General features: G+C 34.3%; 1 protein-coding gene across 1 annotated transcript; it reads left to right on the top strand.

The window, feature by feature from the left end:
- The first annotated feature begins 862 nt into the window (after nt 1–862).
- On the top strand, nt 863–16786 carry SAR1 (SUPPRESSOR OF AUXIN RESISTANCE1). The gene is made up of 27 exons (XM_012984394.2): nt 863–1228; nt 2794–2926; nt 3037–3301; nt 3635–3695; nt 4812–4969; nt 5928–6010; nt 6769–6873; nt 6968–7065; nt 7417–7537; nt 7996–8178; nt 8788–8980; nt 9088–9659; nt 10576–10738; nt 11047–11321; nt 11409–11596; nt 11915–11991; nt 12100–12443; nt 12998–13066; nt 13148–13466; nt 13709–13837; nt 13994–14102; nt 14191–14262; nt 14483–14615; nt 14861–14968; nt 15795–15935; nt 16087–16260; nt 16374–16786. Exons 1-27 carry the CDS (start codon nt 1035–1037, stop codon nt 16413–16415), a joined length of 4509 nt encoding a protein of 1502 aa, XP_012839848.2. The 5' UTR covers nt 863–1034; the 3' UTR covers nt 16416–16786.
- The last annotated feature ends 7661 nt before the right edge of the window (nt 16787–24447 follow it).

Below are 24447 nucleotides of genomic sequence, written 5' to 3'. Positions count from 1 at the left end.
TTCGAAGGGGGTTGACCACGTGATATTGTACTACATGAACCAGGGTATGGGCTACCCACCTCGGTACGACCAGATTGTTTCGACACTTGAATGTTTTGCCAACCAAATCGATGCACTGGAGAAATTTTACACGGCAAAATTGGGTGGTGTTCGCCCTTGTGACATTCTAATCTCCGACAGTGCTTGTCTCGATCTCGAGATCGACAAGTTTCGTCATATGAAGGTTCAACCAATGTGATGTGGTTTATTTATTTTTTTATTACTTTCTAATGTCTTAATATGTTGGACTATATATTGTCCTATTGTCGTATTTTCTAGTTTATTTTATGTTATTACTTTAAGTTATAGTTTACTTTCTTCAAACACAAAATATGTCCGATACGCAAATACATTAAGAAATTGAAATTTACATGCTACATAAGTTAAAAACGATAACAGAAAAAAGTAAATCAATTACAACAGTGGAAATATTTAATTATGGAGTTTCATAACTTATAAAATCTTAAACCCCACTAAAATATATAAATCGTGTGGGAATTTACAGTTTTCATCCCTCAAATTTGAACCAATTTCATATTCACAAAAAACACATTTGGTCCCTCATATTTAAAAAAATCAACATTTTTAGTCATTTTTGTCAATTTTATGTTAAAACTAACGGAATCAAACGTGTGCTCATACTACCGTAACCGACAGACTAAGGATAAATTGACAAAATGACAAAAAAAATCAAATTATTGAAACATGATGAAGCAAATGTGGTTTTTTTTTTTTTTATGAACATAAGGGACTAAATGTGAAATCATTGCAAACTTAAGAGGCGCAAACTGTAAATTTCCCATAAATCGTGCATCCAAAACGACACAATTTAAAATTGATTTTAATTTTCAAGTAAAATAAAACCCTTCAACATTCTCCCTCCCAATTCACCCTAAAACCCTGCTCACTCAACCCACTTTTCCTCCGTCTTCCTCTTCGATCTCCGATAGGGTTTTCCGTCCACAATCAGGGCAATCATTACTCCGGCGGTGGCTATGGGGAGCAATAGCGGGTGGCGCACGGCGGGGATGGAGGTGCCGCTGCTTAGCACCGACTCCATCGAGTGGCATCAACTCTCCGTTCCTTCCTCTTATTCTTCAACTTCTACGGCCAACGCTTCCAGCCACCCACTTTCCAGAGACTTCGCCGCTTCTTGCTCCATTGGAGACGCCCCTTCGTATTTCATCTGGTAATTGAACCCTAAGTACTCGTATTGTTCAAGTTGAATTTTTAGTTGCTATTGGGTTGCAGAGATAGTAGTAGTTAAGTGTGATATATTACATCTCTCGTATGCATTTTATATAACTCAATCCTCTACTGTAAGTAAGTGTTACTCTCTACCATTTTCTTGTTTTGTTGCTAGTGTATATTTTTTTTAGTCTTCAGCTTTTGTTATTCGTTTATTTATAATACGAAACTGTGGATGCACTCATTTTTTTTTTTTTGGATTCGAACATCTTTAATTCTTCAACAACTTTGACCCAACACATGGATGAATACATACCTCCTAAGATGAATAGTTTGTTGTTTAGGTGTACCTTTCTGGAACCCCATGTGCAGTTTTGCATCGGTTTGTTTTATCATTCTCTGAATATGCTTTGCCTACAATCCCAGCAAGAATATATGTACATTTTTTTGCTTATATCACCCAGTAGGCGCATATGCTTGGGATCTCAGTATTTACGTCCTTGATCGTTCATCAATAATCTTCACGTGGATATGTGAACAAAAAGTGGCCCCTTGAGTAATAACACTTATTAGCCTGCACTATGAGTACATTTGTATTTGGCTAGACACACTATTCTTGTTGATTTTGTATTTCCAAACTTTGCAGTGATTGTTAACAATGGCTTTCTTTCCTAGTTTTTTAACTCTTTCGGAATTCAAACTTTTGTTCATGGTTTCACAGTCGATCAATTATGATATTCTTCTGGTTCTTTTGATACGAATGTCGGAATGTCTGAGTTGGAAATAGTGAATCAATTTTTAAATAGAGGTGACTAAGTAACCAGTCAGTGCTTTTATGTATATGGTGGCAACTTTATTCAGTTAGTTTATTAGTTGTATTTTACAGACAATACATCCAAATTAGATTGTGTCAGTTATGAGTTTGATAGGATGAGTAGTCTATCTTTAATGTTTGAGTGCCTGCCCATGTTTTCTTTGCTATCTAATTGTTCACCAGAGCCTTAATAGTTTCAGCCAGAGAGAGAAGCCGGTAGAGGTGATGTAGACTTTAAAATGAGATAGTTATGACCTTCTCCCATCCCAACCCTAAAAGAAGAAATTAGTAGTTCAATCGAATAAATTTTTTGAAAAACTGTTTTTTTCTTGAATTCTAGTCTATTATTGGGGCATTTGTCTGACCACTCTCTTTATCTTGTTTTCCTTTATAACATATGCAAGATGTAATTCTTGCGTTTTATACGTGTTTATCTCATTCTGCAATAAATATCCCTTGAAAATGGATTCAGGTAAGGTTTAAGGTGCTGGATATCTTTGGACTGTAGTAATTCATATTCTCATGTTGTTGCCTTCTCTCTCTCTCTCTCTCTCTCTCTCTCTCTCTCTCACACACACACACACACACACACACACACACACACACATACACACACACACACGGACACAGACTTTGGGGGAGTTCATAGGTTTATCCTCAGAAAAACTATTGTTTGATTTCTATAGTTGCTTCACCACATTTTTGCAATTTTATTATCCTTCAGCAATACATATGTTACTTTCTTGCTACAGGAAAACCAGTAAAACTCAGTCAAATTTGCTGGACATTGTAGAACTACGCAGTCATAAAGAATTTTCAAGGATTGGACTGCGACTCATGTTTCCTGATGCTCTTTTTCCATTTGCTTTCATCTGCAAAGATGAGGTCAGCCTATCTTCGTGTATCTTATCTGCTTAAATTTTACTTATTTCTAGAGCCAGTGTGAAATTATGTCGTTAACTTCTGAAATATCTAATGCTTTCTTTTGCATGCAGACCAAGTTTTCTTCCAGAAATCATTTGTTGCTTTATACCTTGACAGTCTCAGGGGTTGCTTACTTAATCAGATTGAGGAACAATTTTGACTATGGAACTTCTTCTCTTGTCCCTACTGATGAGTTTCTTGAGTATAGCACCCAAGGTGAACCTCATCATGGAGCAGTAACAGCTGTTGCAGCAGCAGCAGGATGTCTGTTGATTGGTAGGAGTGATGGATCTGTTGGTTGTTTCCAGCTAGGCAGAGTTGACCCGAGCACTTCAGGTCTATAAATGGGTTCTGTCTTTCTTTTTGTGCTTAAAGTTTTCATGTTTCTCTTAGTTTGATTGGTTATCAAAATTTTCTTGGTGATTTGACTCTCATAACAACCGACTGATATGTAACCTTTTAATGTTAAAAAAGTGAATCAGTGGAATGGGTTATTAAACTGGAAGGAGATATATAAAAATCCTATTTGAGCGGCTGTTAAAAGTTTGAAATCACCCGATATTTATAAGTCCTATTTAAGTGGTTGCTCAAAGGCTGCATCTAGAGTTCTCTATTCATTCTGTATCAATTCAACTTCAACTCTGATCCTTCTCCTGGTTGAATTTGTAGGATTCGTGTATGAATTGCGAGATGATGCCGGTTTTGGTCGGTTGTGGGGCATTTTGTCAAGGTATGAAATTTGAGTCCCAAACCTTTATCTCATGTCTAAATTTTGCTCTAATTTTCTAATTTGAGTCTCCACCTTTTAATTTCTTATAAGAAAGTTCCACCTCCCTTTTTTATTAGGGGATAGGGTGGAAGAGTTATATTTTGATAAATAAAGAGGATAAATGGTACTGCAATTATAAGGAGAGTTGCATGTGGTCTCCTCGCGCATGTTACAGTGGTTACAAATTATCTCCTCTCTGCTTTCTCTGAACATCTAAAAATTTTTCGTCTGAAAACAGTCATGATTATTATTTCTGGAGACACTTTGTACCTTTTTATATTGGTGTAGTTAACATACTTGCTGACGAAAAATAAAAACTTGCTGACGAAATGATAATCAAAATGTATAACTTTCATGTTTTATACACGTGTCTTCGCCGAATATCAGGTTTTTCTTTTAATTTCTTGCCAGACTCGAGCCAATGAGAGGAATTTAAAATTAATTTTATTGTTTAAGTTTCTGCTTGGAAAGAACCGTAAGAAGTTTTTTTGTATCAAACCCAACATATTGTATGTTGGGCCTATGATTTTCTTGAAATTCAAGTTCTCTTGGTATGCATGTGGTTAGCCCTATGATTTTCTTGAAATTCAAGTTCTCTTGGTAAGCATGTGGTTAGCACATCTGATTTTTTCTTTCCTTTATTTTTGGAAATCTAAATTTAATAAATGAAGTGTAAAGGTGCATCAGGTGTTTGCGTGGCCTTCAATTGTGTAGGGTTTTTTCAGTGTCTCCTGTCTAGTGTCTGAGAGAGTAAACTATGACCTTACATGCTCTATAAATTGGTGCTCTCTCTTGTTTTTTCGCTTCTCTCCTACACCCCACCCTCTCTGTTTTCACACGAGCACACATTATTTCTCTGCCATTATATGTGTCTATCCATCTCCATAAGCATGAGCATGCGCTGTCTTCTCTTATCCAAATAATGATGGATATCAGATACTCTTAAGCTACGTGTATCGCTGTCGTTTCTAAACAAGAACCTTTTAACATATCACATACATCACGCCGGGTAGAGTTTGATTTTTTCTTATTTTTCTTGTGATGACTTACTCTATTAATATATCGATGGTCATTTAGGAGTCCAATGGTGGCTGCCGTACAGGATTTAGTAATATCAGAGGTGCAACAGAGAAAGCTTCTTTTTGTGCTTCATTCTGATGGAACTTTTCGTGTTTGGGACCTTTTAAGCCGTGCTAAAATTTTCGGTCATGCAATGACAGTTCCATCCTTGACAGGCAAGTATATATACCTGATTTACTATTTTCTAAAATCTCATCACGCAATTTATGTTTTTATCTTGCCTGGTGATGCTTTGAGTTTTGATACCCAAGTATTCTGATTCTTGCTTAATATGCTATGTCGAACTTCTATTTCATTCCTTAGATCTATCATGGACATCTATGTCTATGCAATGAATCTCATGAGTATAAATATTGATATTATAATGCCAATAACCAGTATTTCTTTTCTACTTCCCTGTAATGCTTTGTAGCTTGACCACATGCTGTCATAGTGTTGGTGATAGCATTACTTACTAAAGGAAATGATTCTATAAGTTTAGACCTTGTAAACTTCTTGTAAAAGTCTAAGAGATTACAGGAATTCATTATGTAATGCCCGATAAAGGTTACACATATTTATACATATACAATTATGTTATCTAAGGAAACTAACTGAAATCACTCCTAGGATTAAACTATTTACAATTATTATATATTGTAAGACTTCTTATTACGCTATATCAGTAGAACACCTAAGCAATAGAGATTCTAACACTGTATGGGGTACCTTATCAATTCTCTTATTTCATGGGCTGTGTTTAGAGTTTTCTATTTTTCTTACAAGTATGCGTTGAAATTATGTCATATTTTCTTTGCTTACTGAAATAAAAAGCATGCTGGTCGACGGTTACTCTTACTGAAATCTGTAGTTCATAAGTTCGAGGACAAGTTAATTTATTGTTAATATTGATTTTGACAATATCCCAATTAATTGTAAATGTTTGGCCGAGAAAAGCTTCTTAGGTCATTTTGGTATACGATTGGTACTAGTTTTACTTTTTTTGCCTGGAGTAGTGCAGCCTCAAGTTCTCATATTATTCAACCTTGGAGTTTTACGACTTATTTCCTAAATGTTACATTGATAATTTGATATGGTGTAATAAGTAGCATGATTTTCATTCCCATTCTTCAGGTGCATTTACAAGGCTCTGGGTGGGAGAAGCTAATGATGAAAATGACATAATTCCCGTGGCAATGCTGCATAAGCAAAATTTGGTAGGTGGCAGTTAAGGAGCAGATATAGGTCTATTTCTGGTTACCCTTCCGGAGCAAGCAAAAGTTATGCTATTATGCCATTATTTCATAACACAGTGTGTCCTTTTGTCCATTCACATATTTTGCTCCACTATAAATAAAGAAACTGAAAAAAGAGATAATTTTTTTTCCGCTGTACTGTAAATAGAGAAACTGAAACAAAAGAGATAAAAAAGAATATTTTGGACCAGAATATCGTGCCCATGTCTAAAATTCTTAACATCACGAGGACACGGAATACCTGGTTGTCGACCCAATTTTAAGGTTCTAAGCTGAATAGTTCCTGGACATGTTCTTTGCTCTGAACTTGATATATGTAGTACATGTCATTTGAAGCACATACTGAACAAAGAATGCCAATTTCGTGTAGTTTGTGCTATCAGATTTGGGTTTATGATAATGCTATTTTGTCCCTTTATCTAAAAATCTGGTTTTAAAATAAGGCAGAAATATATTACATTTGTAGGATCATTGAGGTCCAAATATCAGATTCAGCAAAATAGATGCATAATTAGGTTAATGTGGGGAATATGCATTTGCATGTTCAGAATGAATATTGATTTAGATAATCTTTCTTAAAGTAGTTTCTACAATGTTTTGGAAGAATTATTTTTAGTGCAGACTTAGTGCTGGTGCATCTGTTGCTGAAATGATAATTTAGAACTAATTGCATTTCTAGACATTGACATTTACTCCTTCCTTTTTGGCAAATTGTTAAGGAAGTTAGCACAGAGACAGTCTTTCTGTATGGCCTTCATTGTAACATTGGAGATCGAACACCGTTTTCACTAGAACGTTCATTCAAAAAAATCTCTTTGGGGGAGGTAATTGATGAATTACCTTATGTTTTATTGTTTGTAATTTATAAATGAACAAATCTCAAACAGTGTGTTATGTCTGCTTCCTGAATTATTTAAGGATGGGCTCATAGATGTTAAACTTACTTCAAACAAAGTCTGGATTCTCAAGGAAGAGGGATTGATAATGCAGGACTTGTTTTCTGATGAAGTCACTGAGTAAGTTACCCAATTTTTCTGCTTTATTGTTTTATTCTGGCTTAACTAAGTAATTTTCTGTTGAAATCCTTTCAAAAATTAAATAGGTTTAAGATGCCTCTTTCTTTATTTCTTTCTTTTGTGACCTTTTTCTTATATGTGTGGCCCTTGTTTGGAAATGCTTTGGGGTCTACTTTCTGTTTTGGCCCTTGCGTATCTGCATTGCCTTGCCTCTAGTCAGAGATAATTTGAAATAAGTTGACATCTATAGCATTCTTAGAGTTCCATCTTCAATCACCAAAACTTATCTTCAAGAGTTAGATTAACCTGCTCTCTGCTCAATTATAGCTAATACTCACTTTCTTGTGTTAGGGGACCATCCTATTGCTATGCTCTGCAGGAAAATTTTGTTGCTGACCTGCTATTTCAAAGTTCCGAGCATTCTTCTGATGATCTACTTTGGCTTGCATATTCTGCGTTTTCATCTGCGAAGGTTGTATAATCAAGTTAACTTTGTTGACCCATTTTCTTTGTTGTAGATCATTATTTTGCTATGCCCATAAATGTTCATATCCTAGTGTTTTGCCAATTTACTTGTCTCAGATTTTATAACTGGTCGAAAGCCTAGAGAAATTCCATAGAAAAGAACGTTCTTACAAACCTATTATTTATAATTATAATATTTCTTCTTGATGAATATCTATATATCCCTGTAAAATTTAATCTTTACTCTGTATGCAACAGGCTGTTGATGCACTTGGTCAGTGTATCGGTGGAAAAGTGTTTACCTTCAGTATATGTTCTTGTTTGCCTTTTAAACCATAAGTGGGATACTATAGTATGGGTAGATGGTATTATATTATGGATAGTGGGAATTTAGTTCCCTAAACGTATGCGTAGAGTACATTTGGGGATGTTGCATTTTAACAAAATGTTTGTTTCTCTGTCCAGGAAGAAATTGCTCCATTTGTATCTTCTGTTTTCTTGCGTGCATTGCTTTTTCCTGGGATTCATAGTACTGCTGTTCTGAGGCAGACTTTAGGAGATCATAACAAGTACTTCACTGATTCCGAGTTTGGTTCGTTCACTGTTGATGGTCTGAAAAGTGAAATTTTGTCACTGATTGAGCATCAGGTACTTTTCTTTGGTGGCCTCTAATCATTTGAAGAGCACTGTTCAAGAAAATTAGTGTTTCTTTTATTACTGTACTTTTTCTCTTCCTTCTCTCCAAGACAATTTATTCCTTGGACTGTGCGCATTTACAATATTATTATGTCAATGATGTTCTGATGAATCATGTGTGGTCATGCGCTTATATAATTTGACTGCAAGTTAAACTTGAAGTACCCTTGAAATTTCTAGGTTGCATGGTAGTCACAATCAGGATTGAGATCGTAAAATCCTAGGATGTTACTATCTTGTACCTTGTTGAATCCTAGTAAAATCCTAGTCGAAGCAGAATTGTGAAAAATATGTGGTAAAATCGTTAAAATCGAGGATTTTATTAGGATTTTGAAGGTTTTAGTTTTGGACCCAGAAATACACTAGGGTTGGGTTTGTTGGGCCAGACACGATTGTTGTCTCCAAACCACATAAAGCACAGCTAAAATGCCCCTTACCGTACGACTGGTTGTATCTTTTATTGCTGTTGCTGCAGCTGTTTTTGACTTCTTGTTTCCTTATGCTTCAAGTGTAAAGGGGGTCGATTTAAATGGGGTTTGATAAGTGTATATTCTGTTGTAGGGTGGAAGTGCAAGTCCAGTTTCCATTCTTCAATGTTGGAAATCTTTTTGCGCCCACTATGTGAATAATTGGTGCGAGTACAATGCAGCATGTGGCCTGCTCATGGATCCATTAACAGGTGCTATCGGTTTAGTCAGGAACAACTCAATCTCTCTCTGCCGTGGCTTGAAGGATGTAGAGCATATTATCTATGGTATGCATCTGTGTGAAATTATTTGAATGGGCTTTTCGACTTAACTGATTAATGTATTTGCTGCAATTATCTCATATGCATAATTTACTGAACTTATATTCTGCCAGGTTCTTTGGAGGAACAAAACAAGCATATAAGCCCCGAATTGGGTTTTTCTCGTGATGAGCGTGATCAGACGATTCTGTTTGAGTTACTACAATGTGTTCGTAATGTGAGCCAGCAGTTAGGCAAGGCTTCATCAGCTATATTTTACGAATCACTTCTTAGCACACCTCATATATCATCTGAGGAGCTTGTTTCTCGTTTTCTAAGGATTCTAGAAACCGGTTATAGTTCTTCAACTGCAGCTATACTAATATCGGAACTCGGAGCTGATATTGCTTGGGAGAAAGAATTGTCAAATCATAGGAACTTAAGAAAATTTTCGACAAATATGTTTTTGTCCCTTCAATCATTGTGCCAGAAAGCTAACTCGTGGAGCAAGGTTTTGGATGTGGTCGAGAGCTACATACAGTTTTTCGTGCCTAAGAAAATTGTACTTAAATCTGGTGCTCAAGCATTTTTCCCTATAAGTGGTTCTGCTGTAGTGCAGTCCACTTCCCAAATTGCCAAAGTGATGTTTGAATCTGTGTTGGATGTTCTTATGCTGCTAAGATATATGATTAGCATCAGTGGGCAGGTCAGTTTGCATTAACTACATTGCACATTAAAAAAATTGAATTCTGAATATCTCACTTTGCTTTTTTTTTTTTTTTCTGACCGTCTTTCAGAAATTATCTAAGATGCAGTTCTGTACTTTTTAGCACCTACTTGAACTATCAAGATATCAATGAGTTCTTTCTTTTATTTATAAAAAAAAACAATCACATTGACTGTCAATATGTTCCCCCTATGGAAACGTGTTGTGGCAAGATGAGTGAAATTCCTATAAAGTATACAAGACCTACTTCACATGAATCCTGCAAGACCATTTTTGTTATAGGATAATTTCTCAGTTAGCATTGTAAAGTTGTTAGACCTTTTGTTATTATAGAGCGAAATGTTTGGCTTTCTGGATTATGAAGTCTATTTTCTGATTCTACTAGTGCTCTTGCTAAATTGATTCATCTGAGAAGACATAGTTCAATGCCAATTAATATTCTATTTTTTTGCGGCAGGAGATATTATTTGTGTTTTATGTTCTTTATTCTCGTGGTGTAAATTCATTTCTGCTACATATTCGTCTGACATTCTTGGAAAAAATTACTTGTTCAATATTCATCTTTGAGGGGACAGAGTGTATATCGTTGAGTTAATTCATGTGAATAACTGCATGTCCCCACCCAATTGACAGAACAATAACGAAGCTAAATCTGATATCTCTCGGGTTCCTTGAGTATTTAAGATACACATGGTTTTAATTGGAAATTCTGTGTCAATTGTCATGAATGGTGAAGCTTGAAAAGATCATATTATAATTCTATCACTTTCTTATCTTATGAATGCTATGCTCTCATGCTATGATCTTAACTGTGTGAAACTCTGTGTGAGTGGAACTGCAGTCCCTTTCTTTTTTCTTTGGTTCAAGAAAGCAACTTATTCCCTTTCTCTTGCAGATTAACTTCACACATGACGATGTTTCAAGGGTTAAACTCGACTTAATTCCAATGATTCAAGAAGTTGTTACGGAGTGGCATATTATCCGTTTCTTTGGGACCACATCATCTGAATCTCCTGCAATTGAAGATTTTAGTCATCAGCTTTCATCCTTACAAATTGGTAGGACAAAATGAGCTTTGATGAATTTATTTTTGGTTGCTCCTTTTGTTTCTGCATACTGCCATCATATGCATGTGATCATCTATCAATAAACATATGCTAACACATTGCTCTGAGATAAGTTAATTTATACTGACATTGAGCTTTATGGTATTGGTACAAAAGAATTGCTTATTAGAAATGTGATGCATCACTGATCACTGGGTAACTATGCAATGGAGTTTATGTTCACTGTTTTTTAAGTTTCCAATGCTAGACCGTTAGACTTATTCCTGAGTTGTTTCTTTTTAATGCTTTCCAATTGTCAGATAACAACGTGGGTAAAAGATTCTGGAATGTGAAGCTTGGCAAATGTGATTTTTCCTTGGCATTTATCCTATTATTGAGTATGCAAAGTTCCTCTGTAGAACTGGGGAACTTCTCTGTTGGTCGACTTCCAAACCCCAACAGCTTAATTAGTTCGAGTCAGGAGTTCATCAGCTGGATAACTAGCGGAAGAAGTGGAGAAGAATCTTCTGTATTCAGCAATTCAATTGATCTTGCGCTAATCTTACTTAGACACCACCAATACAATGCCACTGAGGTTTCTTGCTTTTTATTTTTTATCTACTATTAATGTGTTTAGATTTTGGACAAAAGAATGCTGAGACAAGTTTTCATTTTCTTCTAGTATTTGCTTACTTTGGTGGATGAATATTTACACAAAGAGAAAACATTTGAGAGCCTTCAGTCTGTTGATGGCAAAATGTCTGCTCTTCTCCATATTCTTGGATGCTCTCTTGTTGCTCAGACGCAACATGGATTGCATGGACCGGTTAAAGAAAAAAAAGTTGGAGAGGCACTTCGTTGCTTTTTCAGGTATGTAAGAATTTTGTACGCATGATTTCAGCTTTGGCGATGATGAAATTGAATGCGTAGCCTAGGTTTTTCGAAAATGATTGGAAGAAATTGTAGATGCATATGACATATCTGTGGTTTGTCTTTCCTTTTAACTGTTACCTTTTCTGGGACTTGTTCAGCTATGTCTTTTTAGTTGTGCTTGTGCATGTCCAGGGCTTATTGGTTTAGAGGAATATCTATCAGATCTTACTTTGGTGATCTAAGTTGATTTAATAAGCCAATTTATCAACATATAAAAGGAATTTCTGTTTATTTTTACAAATATTTGTTCTTCAGAGCTGCGTCAGTGGAAGGATTTTCCAAAGCTTTGCAAAGTTTACCACAGGAAGCAGGATGGTTGCGAATTGATTTCAGTTACGTTACACTGTACTGCGTAATTTATTGTATTTGCCCCTTACTAAATTTCTGTATATGTGCTATTGCTTCTCGATTAATGTAGTAGTTCATTATTTCTCTCCCAGGTAGTTCTCTCTCAGCTGCTGCATGGAAAGTTGAATATTATCAGTGGGTGATGCAGCTATTTGAACAATATAATCTGAGTGAAGCTGCTTGCCAATTTGCCCTGGCTGCACTTGAGCAAGTTGATGTAGCTCTTGAAACTATTGATTCCAGCTCCAGCGAGAATCTTGGGGAAACAGTGATTACTATGAAAGGCAGACTTTGGGCGAATGTTTTTAAGTTCACTTTGGATATTAATAAATACAATGATGCATATTGTGCAATAATATCAAATCCAGACGAGGAAAGCAAGACTATTTGTTTGAGGCGTTTCATCATAGTTCTTTATGAGCGTGGTGCAGTAAAGGTTTTGGCAATTCTTTCCTCTTTGTCTCTATCTATTTTCTTCCCGGAGTATTTCCCTCTTTCCATACATTTTGTGCTTCATTACTATCAAAGCTTTCTAATATTGGGAGTTGAAGAAATGTCATGGATGGATCAGACAAATTTTATATCTGACTTCTAATCTTTCTAGACCAAATTTAGGACTTCGTCATCAGTCTAATGCAGGTTAAGGTTTTGTGTATTTGTTATCTATCCTCGTATCTTGAAATCTTTTTGTAGGAGAGTCAGATATTATGCCTGATATCTCAAACCTATTACTACATTTACTAATTGCTTAATGGCTTGTTTGTTCTAAGTGACCTGCATAGATGTTAGGTAGTTGTAAAGTTATACCATTACGAAGTTGAGCTTCATGATGTCCACCCACCCACCCACCCCTCCCCGGTCATTGTTTTTAGTATCCAATTTTTAGATACCGATTTTCAGTTAGGTGAATATTGACTGAAGTACTTCAACATTACAAAAATGTTTTCAGAATTAATTCTGGTGAGTTTTTTGTGTTTTCAAATTCCACAGATACTTTGTGATGGCCAGTTACCGTTGATTGGATTAGTGCAGAAGGTGGAACGAGAGCTTGCCTGGAAGGTTCGATATGATTTGTCTGTCATCTTCTGTTTTTGGTTTACTTCGTTGTGTATTTATGTTATCTACGCAATTGCTTTGCAGGCAGAGCGATCTGATATTTCAACCAAGCCAAACGCTTTCAAACTACTTTATGCGTTTGAGATGCACAGACATAACTGGCGTAAAGCTGCAAGTTACATATACCTCTATTCAGTGCGTTTGAGAACCGAAGCAGCAGTAAAAGATCATCAAATGAGGTCTTCGACTCTGCAAGACAGGTTGAATGGACTTGCGGCGGCTATTAATGCTTTGCAGCTTGTTAATCCTTCATATGCTTGGATTGATGCCTCAGTTGATGAAACATCCATTGACAGAGAAAACCATCCAAATAAGAAGGCTAGAACAACCAAGCAAGACCAATGTAAATCATCCTTTACAGTGAACTTTTTTTAAGAGATCTTGATGTTCGTGTTGAGTGATAGATTTCCTTAAGTTCCCATATTGAGTTATTATTTTGACTCCATTTTGGTGGATTTAAGATCCATCTACTATGGAGTCATTTGAAATATTTCCCTAAAATACATTACTATTTCAGATGTGCTATTTCGATATTACTATCTGTTGTCTATTGATGGATTACATATTCTCCTTCTTCTGTTTCAGCTCCTCCTGATGATGATCTGCCTCAAAAGCTGCCATCATTTATAGATGTTGAGAAACTTGAGAAAGAGTTTGTTTTAACATCAGCAGAGTACTTACTCTCTTTGGCAAACATCAAGTGGACCTTTACTGGTATGATTATATGATTGATACTAATACTGGCATAATATGAAATACATAAAGACTACCTTCACAGAACTTAATATACTCGGTCTTCCTTTTGCTCACTGGCACTCGAGCCTCGTCTCTATCATACTTTTGCTTCTAAGTTTACGCCTTTTGTATCAGGAAATGAGACACCGTCATCCAACCTTATTGATCTGCTGGTTGAATCAAATTCATGTGATATGGCTTTTACGGTGATCCTCAAGTTTTGGAAGGGTTCTTGTCTTAAAAGGTTAGACTTTCTTCTTGGAACTGTTAGTGCCATATAGTTAAAGTTCCTCTTTTTATGTGCCTATTATTCACACTATGGCTATTGTTAGGGAACTTGAAAGAGTCTTTATTTCAATGGCATTGAAATGCTGCCCAAGCAAACTAGCTCCATCATTGCATGGGTAAGTACAAGAAGATATTCGTTTATTTCATAGCTCCACTATGTTTTCTTTTTGATCATTCCATATCTGGATGAGCCAAACCAGATCTTTTAATTTCTGCTAGTCGTACCATAGATGAGTTTTGAGTTTTACCTTAATTTTCTGATGATTTATAGATGAGCTTTCGGAAGATTTGTCCATGCTTCATATGTCAACTAAGAGCAAGTATTTATTTTTTCAGGAAAGGTCGTAAAATGCACGGTCTTTTGTTGACTTCATCACAAGATGAGTTAGTTCATGATTCATTTGATGCAGCTGCAATCGCACAGCAATATGCGGGGAATAGCCATTGGGAAACACTTGAACTCTATCTTGTTCGTATTTCTTATTACCCTTTTTTCAGTGTGCTCAGATTATCTTTTTTTTCAGTAAATACTTTACATTTTCTATGTTATTCAAATTTTGTTGTATTGATTTATTTGGCTTACAAATCGAGACGGGTTTGAGGTCGTAGTTGTTGTATATGATTTTTACACTATCTTTCTCCTCTCAAGCTACTTCTGATGCTACTTGTCGTTTATGTGTCTGAGATGTTAAATTAGATGGTCATATATTGCAGGATAAATACAGGCAATTTCATCCCAGATTACCGTTAATTGTTGCTGGAACTCTTCTTTCTGCTGATTCTCAAATAGAGTTACCACTTTGGTTGGTTCGACATTTCAAGGTAAATTTTGCATATACTTCCTGCAGTTGGAATATATAATTTCCTGATGCTATGCCACGAGTCCTTGTCTTTCAATATCAGACATGTCTAAGAAATTAAGGCTTTCGTATTTTGTTCCTTAAAACAGCAATACATTTCCTCCATCAAAACAGTTCATAGGTTGAAGCATTGTGCCTCCTTAACCAGATCTTTTTGTCAGTCTCTTTGTGTTTGGGCTGTTTGTTAGTTTGTAATGACATTTCTAATTATTTGAGTAGCGAGCTACGGGTCGTACTTCTAACATAGGCATTAATATTTGCAAAATTTCTGGATGCTACATTACTGTATACAATAATCTTTAACTAGTTATGATTTTTTTACATGAAGAAACAATGTCTATCAACTTTTCTAGTTAACTGATTGCAATTCGTATGTTATGGTTGCGACTGTTTGTAGAATTCAATTCAAACAGGACAAGAGCATACTGGGGTCTATAAAGGATTCTGTTTTCTTTATTATGTCAATACTATCACAATATTGAATAGGTCTTCAAGGAGATCGGCATTTTGACTCCTACGATTCAGAGCTTAATTTATGGAATCACTAATTGCAAAAAGTTCCTGCTTCAGAACTGTTTAGTATCTTGAATTTGAATCGACCGACTCTTGTAGCATCTGAACTGTTGTGTGTTGCAGGCCTTACTTTTGAAAAAAAAATAGATTTTGAAAAAAAATAGAAATAGAACAACATATAGCCCAAATTTCTTGTCGTATTTCTTTGTATAAATAAAATGAAAGGCGCATGGTAGTTTCCTTCCTAATTTAGCATTGGGTTGTGATTGTGACAGGGTGATCGCAACGAAAGTAGATTTGGAATGACTGGAACCGAGTCCAATTCAGCATCCCTATTTCGCCTGTATGTTGATCATGGCCGATATACAGAGGCTGTCAATTTGCTGATCGAGTACACTGAGACCTTTTCAGCACTTGTAAGTCGTGCCTCTACTTTTCCAAGTTTAATTGTTTTTGGACTTTATTGTAATTTTGGTATTTGGACTTTTTGAAGTTGTGGCAATACTGTCGGAAGCTATGGCTACACTGCATTGATTTCAATAACCTGGTTGTTTCTTTTATCTGCAGCGACCGGCTGATGTTATCCGTCGAAAAAGGCCGTTTGCTGCTTGGTTTCCATATACTTCCGTCGAACGCCTATGGTGCCTTCTTGAGGAATCAATCAAATCAGGTCACAGGATTGACCAATGTGGAAAGCTGAAAAAGTTATTGCATCGGGTTTTAGTCAACCATCTCAATCTTGTACGTATCTATTCTTTGAATTTTACCTCCGTTTTAAAAAAATAAATTTGTTGGTTAATAATCTGACTTATGATTCTCACTGTGTTTTTTTTTTTTTGTGGAAAAAATATCAGCTGAAAGTAGACTCGGATGATGTTCGATCTTCCGTAAGCTAGTGTATCCACTGGTCTTTTGGTGCTGTGCTAAACTTCCAGGTGCCTCGTTTTTTGAATTTAGAGCCTTGGAAAAATTATTTGCCTCGATCAAAATTTGTTCTATCTAATGCAACGCGATTTCCTTACCAGACTCGTTGGTACAACTTATCAAGATATTGAGAGGCGTAGAAAAAATTATTTGCCTCTGTAAAGTTTTAATCAGATTTCATGTTGTATGTACCGGTTATAGTGTAATGCTCTCTGCCTGGCAAAAAAAGATATTGTTGAAGAAAAGTGTACATAAAAAAGCACTTGCCTGTATTTAAAACTTATGCTGCTCTCCGGATTTTATGCTTCTCGAAAGGCGAAAGTCGAAAGTCTTTCATTTGTTATCTTTTGCGCATGTTGAATATATATATATATATATATATATATATATTGCATCGGATTCTCTATAATTCATTTTTTATTCTTTTGATGGAGTTGCCTTACCAGCCTCGAATTACAGTTCAAGAAAAACCACTTTGTACCAGATGCTACTGACTATGGTCTCAACTTTTTCGAAAGCTTTTAGTTCATGTTCTGGTTTGGCAATTTGCCAACCCGACCCGTACACACCCGTAAAAGATTCTTTTATATATATATATATATATATATATATATATATATATATATATATATATATATATATATATATATATATATATATATATATAATTCGACCGGAATGAACAAGTGGAAAAACATTTCAAAATCAATTTTAAGTTGATAATATAACATGCTAGAACTAGACTCATTTGAAAATTCAACTGAAATACCAACCACTAGTATTTGGGTGGGGACGAATTGTGTAAATAGAAAATAAGTTTTAGATTGCTGAGTGGCCATTTTACAAGTGAAAGTTGACAAGAATCATGTGTGTGTATGTCCATATATTTTGCATCTTCAGTTTTCGAGATTCGGAATGGAAAATAAAATAAAATCGACATCGATGTTTCTGGAAGAACAAAAAACCAAAAAATAAAAATGGAATATTTCAAAATTCAGATGGCAAAAATAAACTCATTCTCAACCCACAACCAGTACTAGTTATGTTAATATTTAATAAACAATTTCTAATTTGTATACTTTAATTATTGTTAAAGATGTACACGTGTTTCCGAATGAGTGGCGTTTCTCCCTATTTTTAAAATAGAATTCTCAGACCCATTTACATTTCTTCATAATCTGTAAATTGAAATAAATAAGTGCATGAGAATAGGTCTTGTTTTGTTATTTTGTTGCCTAATAAGTAGCACTTGCATTTGCATGTTTAGTAGCACTTGTGCATAATTATAGTGGCCATAGCCCTCGTTTGTTTACATAATCATATCTATATTGACTAGATATGATTAATTCTCTACTGGTTAACTAATTAACTAGTTAATAATATGTACATATTAAAACGGACACGGGAAACAATATATCCTAAAATGGGGATATCGGAGCTAAGGGGAAATGTGTACATGTTAAAATTATAGGGTATAATTGTAAATAGGCTGCGGTTATATGCAATACTAATTCCACTTGTGCAAGACCAAATTAAAGAAATATTCCAAAAGATTCTATTTTATTAAGATGAAATGACAAATATACCCATAAATTAAATTGACTTTTTTTTTCTCATGCAAGACCAAATACAAATAATGAGGAAAAAAAAACAAAAAAAGAACAAAAAATAAAATAAAATAAATGCGTGAATTAAAAAAACAAACAGCCCCCTCCTCAATCCCTACCTACGCCCACCTTCTCCACCTACGCCCACCTTCTCCGCCGTCAAAGCTCCGCCGCCCAAGCTCCACCACCTACGCCCATCTTCCTCATTTTGTTCAACCTTACAAAAAAAGAGGAAAGACAAATTAAATTTGAAACTGGTAAAAATCGACACCAAGGTGTCGAAAAACTATGCTACAAATCGACACTTAAGCGTCGAATTTGATGGGTAAAAATCGACATTGACATGTCGAATTTATAGCACAAACTCGACATTGCCAAATGTCGAATTGTATGCCTCAAAATCGACATCTAAATGTCGATTTTTACCCATAAAATTCGACATGTACATGTCGAATTCGTTTGCGCGGGATTTTTTTTGGAAAAACGATATTCTAGCTAAAAAACTCATAAATGCACACCTTCTTGGGTTCTTCCACCGTAGAATCTTCTATTTTGATGTCTTCTAACTCCATACTTGCCATCTTTGTAAGATTTGTTGAGTTTTGATGATTTTGAATGTTTAGGTTTTGTGGGTTTATGGAGGAGCAAGGAGAAATGTCTTGTGGGTTTTGGAAGATGGAGAAGATGATAGTTGGTCTTGTGGTCTTGTGATAGGGGTTTTTGTGTTTTTGAATTTTTGGTCTTGCATATTTGAAATTTTCTATTTTTTAACAAGTAAGGGTATTATAGTATTTATATATTGAAAAATTTAATTTGGTCTTGCACAAGTGATTTTAGTCTTGCATATAGCCGCAGCCTTATAAATATGTTGTATAAACATGTATACATTTTTATTTATACATAAATTTGCCTTTTATTTTTTCATACAAACATATTCAATTTTCGTTTTACTATATCAATTTGCATTTTATCATTAAATCGTGTAAATAATTAGGGAAGCAACAAAAGTAATTTGCTGTTCAAACATGTTTATAACTTTTTAGAAATTACAAAATGGTCCATAAGGTATTTGGCAGGTGTCCTCGAATGTCCCAAACGAAACGTATTCGAAACGCGAAAATGTTAAGAAGTTGAAGTTTCTGTGCTACATAGCTTGCTATTGATTTTGTTTATGTTTTTTGAGTTTGTGTAATTATTGTTTTTCTATTTATTTTTTTGGTTAGAATATTTATGCTATGTTTGTTTGATTATATTGTAGTGAATGTTCACTTGTACTTTGAAGGTGGAGTTCATTAGAATTGATTGCAACAACTTTAATGGCAGGCAACAATGACATCAACTTATACAGTTCTCATCATCAAGATTCCATGATACAGTCATATATTCCTATACTCAAACATAGTCATATATAATGATATATATATTTATAGGGTAAATTACATCCACACCCCTGTGGTATGCTTAAATAGTTTTAAGGTTCCTATGGTATCGATAATTACACTCATCCCCTGAAATATAGTTAGACACTCTAACGGGATAATGCATTGTATACATTATTCCGATAGGGTTCTAATGAACTATTACTTTTAGCTAGTGGTAGACATAACATAGAGTTACGGGGAGTTATGGGGTGACATGGCTCCCCTAATATTTCTTAAATCACCAATAACTCTTTGTTGTCTCCACCACTTCCTGAAACCAATAGTCTGTTAGAACTCTATCGTAATAACGTATCCAACGCATTATCCCATTAGAGTTTATAACTACGTTTCAAGGGGTGAATGTAATTATCGATATCACAGGGACCTTAAAGTTATTTAAGCATACCTCAGGGGTGTGGGTGTAATTTACCCATATTTATATATAAGATTTGTAGTTTTTTTTATCTAGTGTATAGTGATGCTGATGAGTGTTTTAGTTGAAAATTTTATACATATGTTTTATTTTTATTTTTTATTTATATTGTGGGCTGCAAGTCAACTTGTAATAACAATATTCAAATTATATATTAAGTCCCTTGTTATATTATATATCTGTTAGAGCATCTCCAACAGACTTCTTATTTGTTAAGTTTTACAAATTTATCAACTTTTACAATACAAATCAATCAGCAACAGTTGTTCTAAAAATTAGCACACTTGCTTAAATTATAAGTTTGATCTCTCAAATTTGAGAAGTGAAACTTATATCATAAAATTAAGTTTGTAGTAGAAAAGGTACAAAATCATGCAATTTTTTTTTTCTTTCTAATTCTGTAATTATATATATATGTAAGCAGCTATTATATAATAATTGTTTACCATTATATATATTGTTATTCGAGAGTGATGTGTTAAAATACAAACTTAGTGGTAAAATTGAAATGTTAAAACAATTGTCAAATAGTGAAGCATATTCTCAAATTATTATTTTGTGAAGAATATTCCTCAGATTCTTTCAGTTGAAATAATAAAATGACATCAGCATTACCCAATTCTGATTCAGTATTTAAAAAGTGTACAAGTCAATATAAGACAATTAATTAATTAATCTCATTACAAATAGATGATTGGATGTCTTTCATTGAACTACACGTTTTAAAGGGCAAAAAAGTCAAATTAAAAGTTTATTTGCTTCAAGTCGAAGAAAGAGATTAGTGTTAGGGCCCAATCCGAAACTTCCAAATCATATCCCTCTTTTCAATTTAGTCAAATTAAATAAAGGGGCTCGTTATATATGGCATTATAATCGGAATGGGAGATTTTCAGTTCGGAGTGCGTATCACCTGGCTCTACACAAGGCTGTTGATGGAGAAAATCGTCATGGTAGTTGCTCGAGTGTGAATATTGCGGCGGACTGGAAATGGTTGTGGTCCTTAAAGTTGCCTAGTAAGGTTAAAATCTTTCTTTGGAGAGCATGCAAAGATCTTTTACCAACCGCAGACAATTTGCGGAAAAGAAAGGTAGTAGATGAATCAAGATGTATCTTTTGCAATTGCATAGGCGAACAAGTAATGCATTGCCTATTATTCTGTTCATTATCACGTCAAATTTGGGCTTTAAGTGATGTACCATTCTCAATATATAATACATCAACTAATATTATGCTTGATTGGATATTGGAAATTAAGGAGAAAGCAGGTAAGGAGGTTCTTGGAAAATGTGTAGTTATGTGTTGGGCGATATGGCATACTCGAAATAAAAGATTGTTCGAAGGCATTTACATGGCAGCTAAGGAAACAGTGAGTTTTGCTATTAAATATTGGCATGATTTGTGGAATGCTACAGCAGAAGTGTTGAACTCAAACATTCGAACGAACAGAGGTGTTGTAAGATGGGCTCGACCGGAAATGAATGTTGAAAAAATAAATTTCGATGCGGCCATAAACAAGGTAGATGGGATATGTGGTATAGGAGTTATCGCAAGGACGAACTTAGGTGAGTGTGTGGGATGGACATCTCGCTGCATTAAACAACCTCTGGATCCCACAGCGGCAGAAGCTCAAGCGGCATTCATGGCGGTCGAAATGGCTCGAACAAATAATTGGAGAAGGATTGTAATTGAGGGTGACTCGATGGAGGTTATCTGCGCAGTTTGTGAACCTGCGATCTCCGAAGCTACGTACGGGAATATTATTGAGGATATTAAGCGGAAGAGGGAGTGGTTCGAGTATTTTCAGATACAACATACTTTCAGAGAGGCAAATCAAGTGGCTCATGAAATAGCAGCTTTGTCAAAGATGGAAAATTTTGCTCTTGAGAATCTTCCTGTTACAATATGTAACATTATATCTGCTGAAAAGCATGTTTGAATAAAATTGCAAGCTTTTTCTTCTCAAAAAAAAAAAAAAAAATAAAGGGGCTCGTTAAATGCATGATGTTTTATAGTAAACGTTGGACATTTTATTAATAAATTAAATTCTAGTATTAAACTCATATTTTTTTCTTTCAAACATTAATTTTGTTAGAATATCGAATTTTTATCGTCAAAATACGAGTTTATCAAATTTTGTACATAACTGAGACTAGTATCTACGGTATACGGTCGTTTTTTCTGAATTTGTGGAATTTTCTTATATCAAATTGCTCCAACGTTTTTTGTAGTTTTTTTATCCACAAAAACCACCCAAAACTATTCAATCTAAGTAGAAACTTCTATTTTTCAATTTCAAGACAAATTTATGGCTAAATTTTGAGTTTAGATAGATGATTTTTTCCAATTTAATTCCAACATTTAAAAATCATTATTTAAATATAATAGTGAAATCCATGAATTTTATTTAGAATAATAAAGTTAAAGAGATGATAAATGGGTGGAATGTGATTAAAAATTAAAATTGAAAAATGACCTACATTTACTAAAAATCATCATGTATTTATCATTCCAGTTAAATAAAATAGGGCGAAGGGCAAAAATGCATATCCTAAGGGACTTAAATGCACATTGGTCCACAAAAAAAAAAAAAAACAGTCTTTCAAATAAACTTATCCCCATGTCTTTAGTCAAAAATACCCTCCATAATATAATTTTTGTCAATTTCATCCATTATGCTCTAACTTCCTTAATATTACACATTGACCCCGGATTTAAACAAATATAACACATTAACCCCCATTTTAATAATTTTTTGAAAAAATATTTTTTTTTCCAGAAAATAATTTTTTTCTGATTTTTTTTTCCGGTGTTGACTTTGTTTTTTTTTTTTTCTGAAAACTTTTTTAAATTGAAATTTTTTTCCGGCCTGTCAACCACGTTGACCGCTAGTCTCCGGCGTTGACTTTTTTTTTCGATTCTTTTTTTTGTTTTTTTTTTTTTTGAAAATTTGAAATTTCTTAGACAAAACATTTTAATTAATATTTCTGGCTTGACTGCTAAATTACTGTCTCAGACAATAATATTACTGTTTGGGATGGTAATATTATGAATATTATTTTTCCGAATAATAATATTACTGTCCAAACAGTAATATTATTGCATAAGACAGTTAAATTACTATTGGAGACAGTAATTTAGCAGCCAAGACAGTAATATTAATTAAAATATTTTTTTTACGAAAAAATAAAATTTCAAAAAAAAAGTCAATTAACAGTTAAATTACTGTCTCCGACAGTTAAATAACTGCTTGAGACAGTAATTTAGCAGCCAAGACAGTAATATTAATTAAAATATTTTTTTAAGAAAAAAGAAGAAGAAGTCAATTAACAGTTAAATTACTGTTTCGGACAGTTAAATACCTGCTAGAGACAGTAATTTAGCAGTCAAGACAGTAATATTAATTAAACTAGTTTTTTTAAGAAAAAAAAAAATTCAACGGCGGTTGACCTCTTGGAAAAAAAAATTCAGAAAAAAAAAATGTCAACGGCGGAGACCGGCGGTCTCTGGTGGTGGCGGGTCAAAATTAAAATTAGGGTCAAAATTGGTTAATTGGTGAAATTGGGCTAAATTGTGGTGTAAATTATGAAATTGGAGTTGAATTGAGTTTCAATGAATTGCGGGTAATTTGGGAATATATATATATATATATATATATATATATATAAGGGTTTTCCTTATTTGCAAATAAGTTTTAATATGCTCGAAATATTTGCAAGACAAAAAACTTGAATGTCACTTTTTGAATTAATTGCCATTGTTATGGGCCCATTGACCATTTACACAATAAAATAAAGTTATTGTAGAATAAAAGAGATGCTAATTAGGACCAAATATAAATATGGGGTAATGGCAAATAGGCCCATGATAAGGGCACTTAATTAAAATAGGGACATCCAACTTTTTTGTCTTTCAAATAAATCCACCCCATTCAAACTTATTTGCAAATAAGGAAAATCCTTTTATATATACCAAAATTACCCCCAATTCATTGAAACCCAATTTAACTCCAATTTCATGATTTACACCATAATTTAGCCCAATTTCATCAATTAACCAATTTTAACCCTAATTTCAATTTTGACCCCAATTTTGACCCGCCACCACCGGAGACCGCCGGTCGCCGCCGTTGACTTTTTTTTTTTTTTTTTTTTTTTTTTTGAATTTTTTTTTTCCTGAAATTTTTCCGGCCGGTCAACGGCAGTTGACCGCCGGGTCTCCGGCGTTGACTGTTTTTTTTTTTTTTATATAATTTTGTTTTTTCTTAAAAAAAATATTTTAATTAATATTACTGTCTTGGCTGCTAAATTACTGTCTCCGGCAGTTATTTAACTGTTGGAGACAGTAATTTAACTGTTAATTGACTCTTTTTTTTTTCTTCAAAAATATTTTAATTAATATCACTGTATTCGTTGCTAAATTACTGTCTCCAACAGTTATTTAACTGTCGGAGACAGTAATTTAACTGTTAATTGGTTTTTTTATTCTTAAAAAAAATATTTTTAATTAATATTACTGTATTCGTTGCTAAATTACTATCTCCGGC

Source organism: Erythranthe guttata, chromosome 14 (genome assembly GCF_056151865.1).
Source record: "Erythranthe guttata isolate IM_541 chromosome 14, IM_541, whole genome shotgun sequence".
NCBI lineage: Eukaryota > Viridiplantae > Streptophyta > Magnoliopsida > Lamiales > Phrymaceae > Erythranthe > Erythranthe guttata.
This window is presented reverse-complemented; position numbering and strand designations above follow the sequence as displayed.

Excerpts from the sequence above, each read along its gene's own strand:
- SAR1 (XM_012984394.2), top strand. The coding sequence starts at position 1,035 with ATGGGGAGCAATAGCGGGTGGCGCACGGCGGGGATGGAGGTGCCGCTG. Across the intron at positions 3,696-4,811 it reads TTGTGGGGCATTTTGTCAAG|GAGTCCAATGGTGGCTGCCG; the intron begins GTATGAAATTTG and ends ATGGTCATTTAG. Across the intron at positions 12,444-12,997 it reads ATGAGCGTGGTGCAGTAAAG|ATACTTTGTGATGGCCAGTT; the intron begins GTTTTGGCAATT and ends CAAATTCCACAG.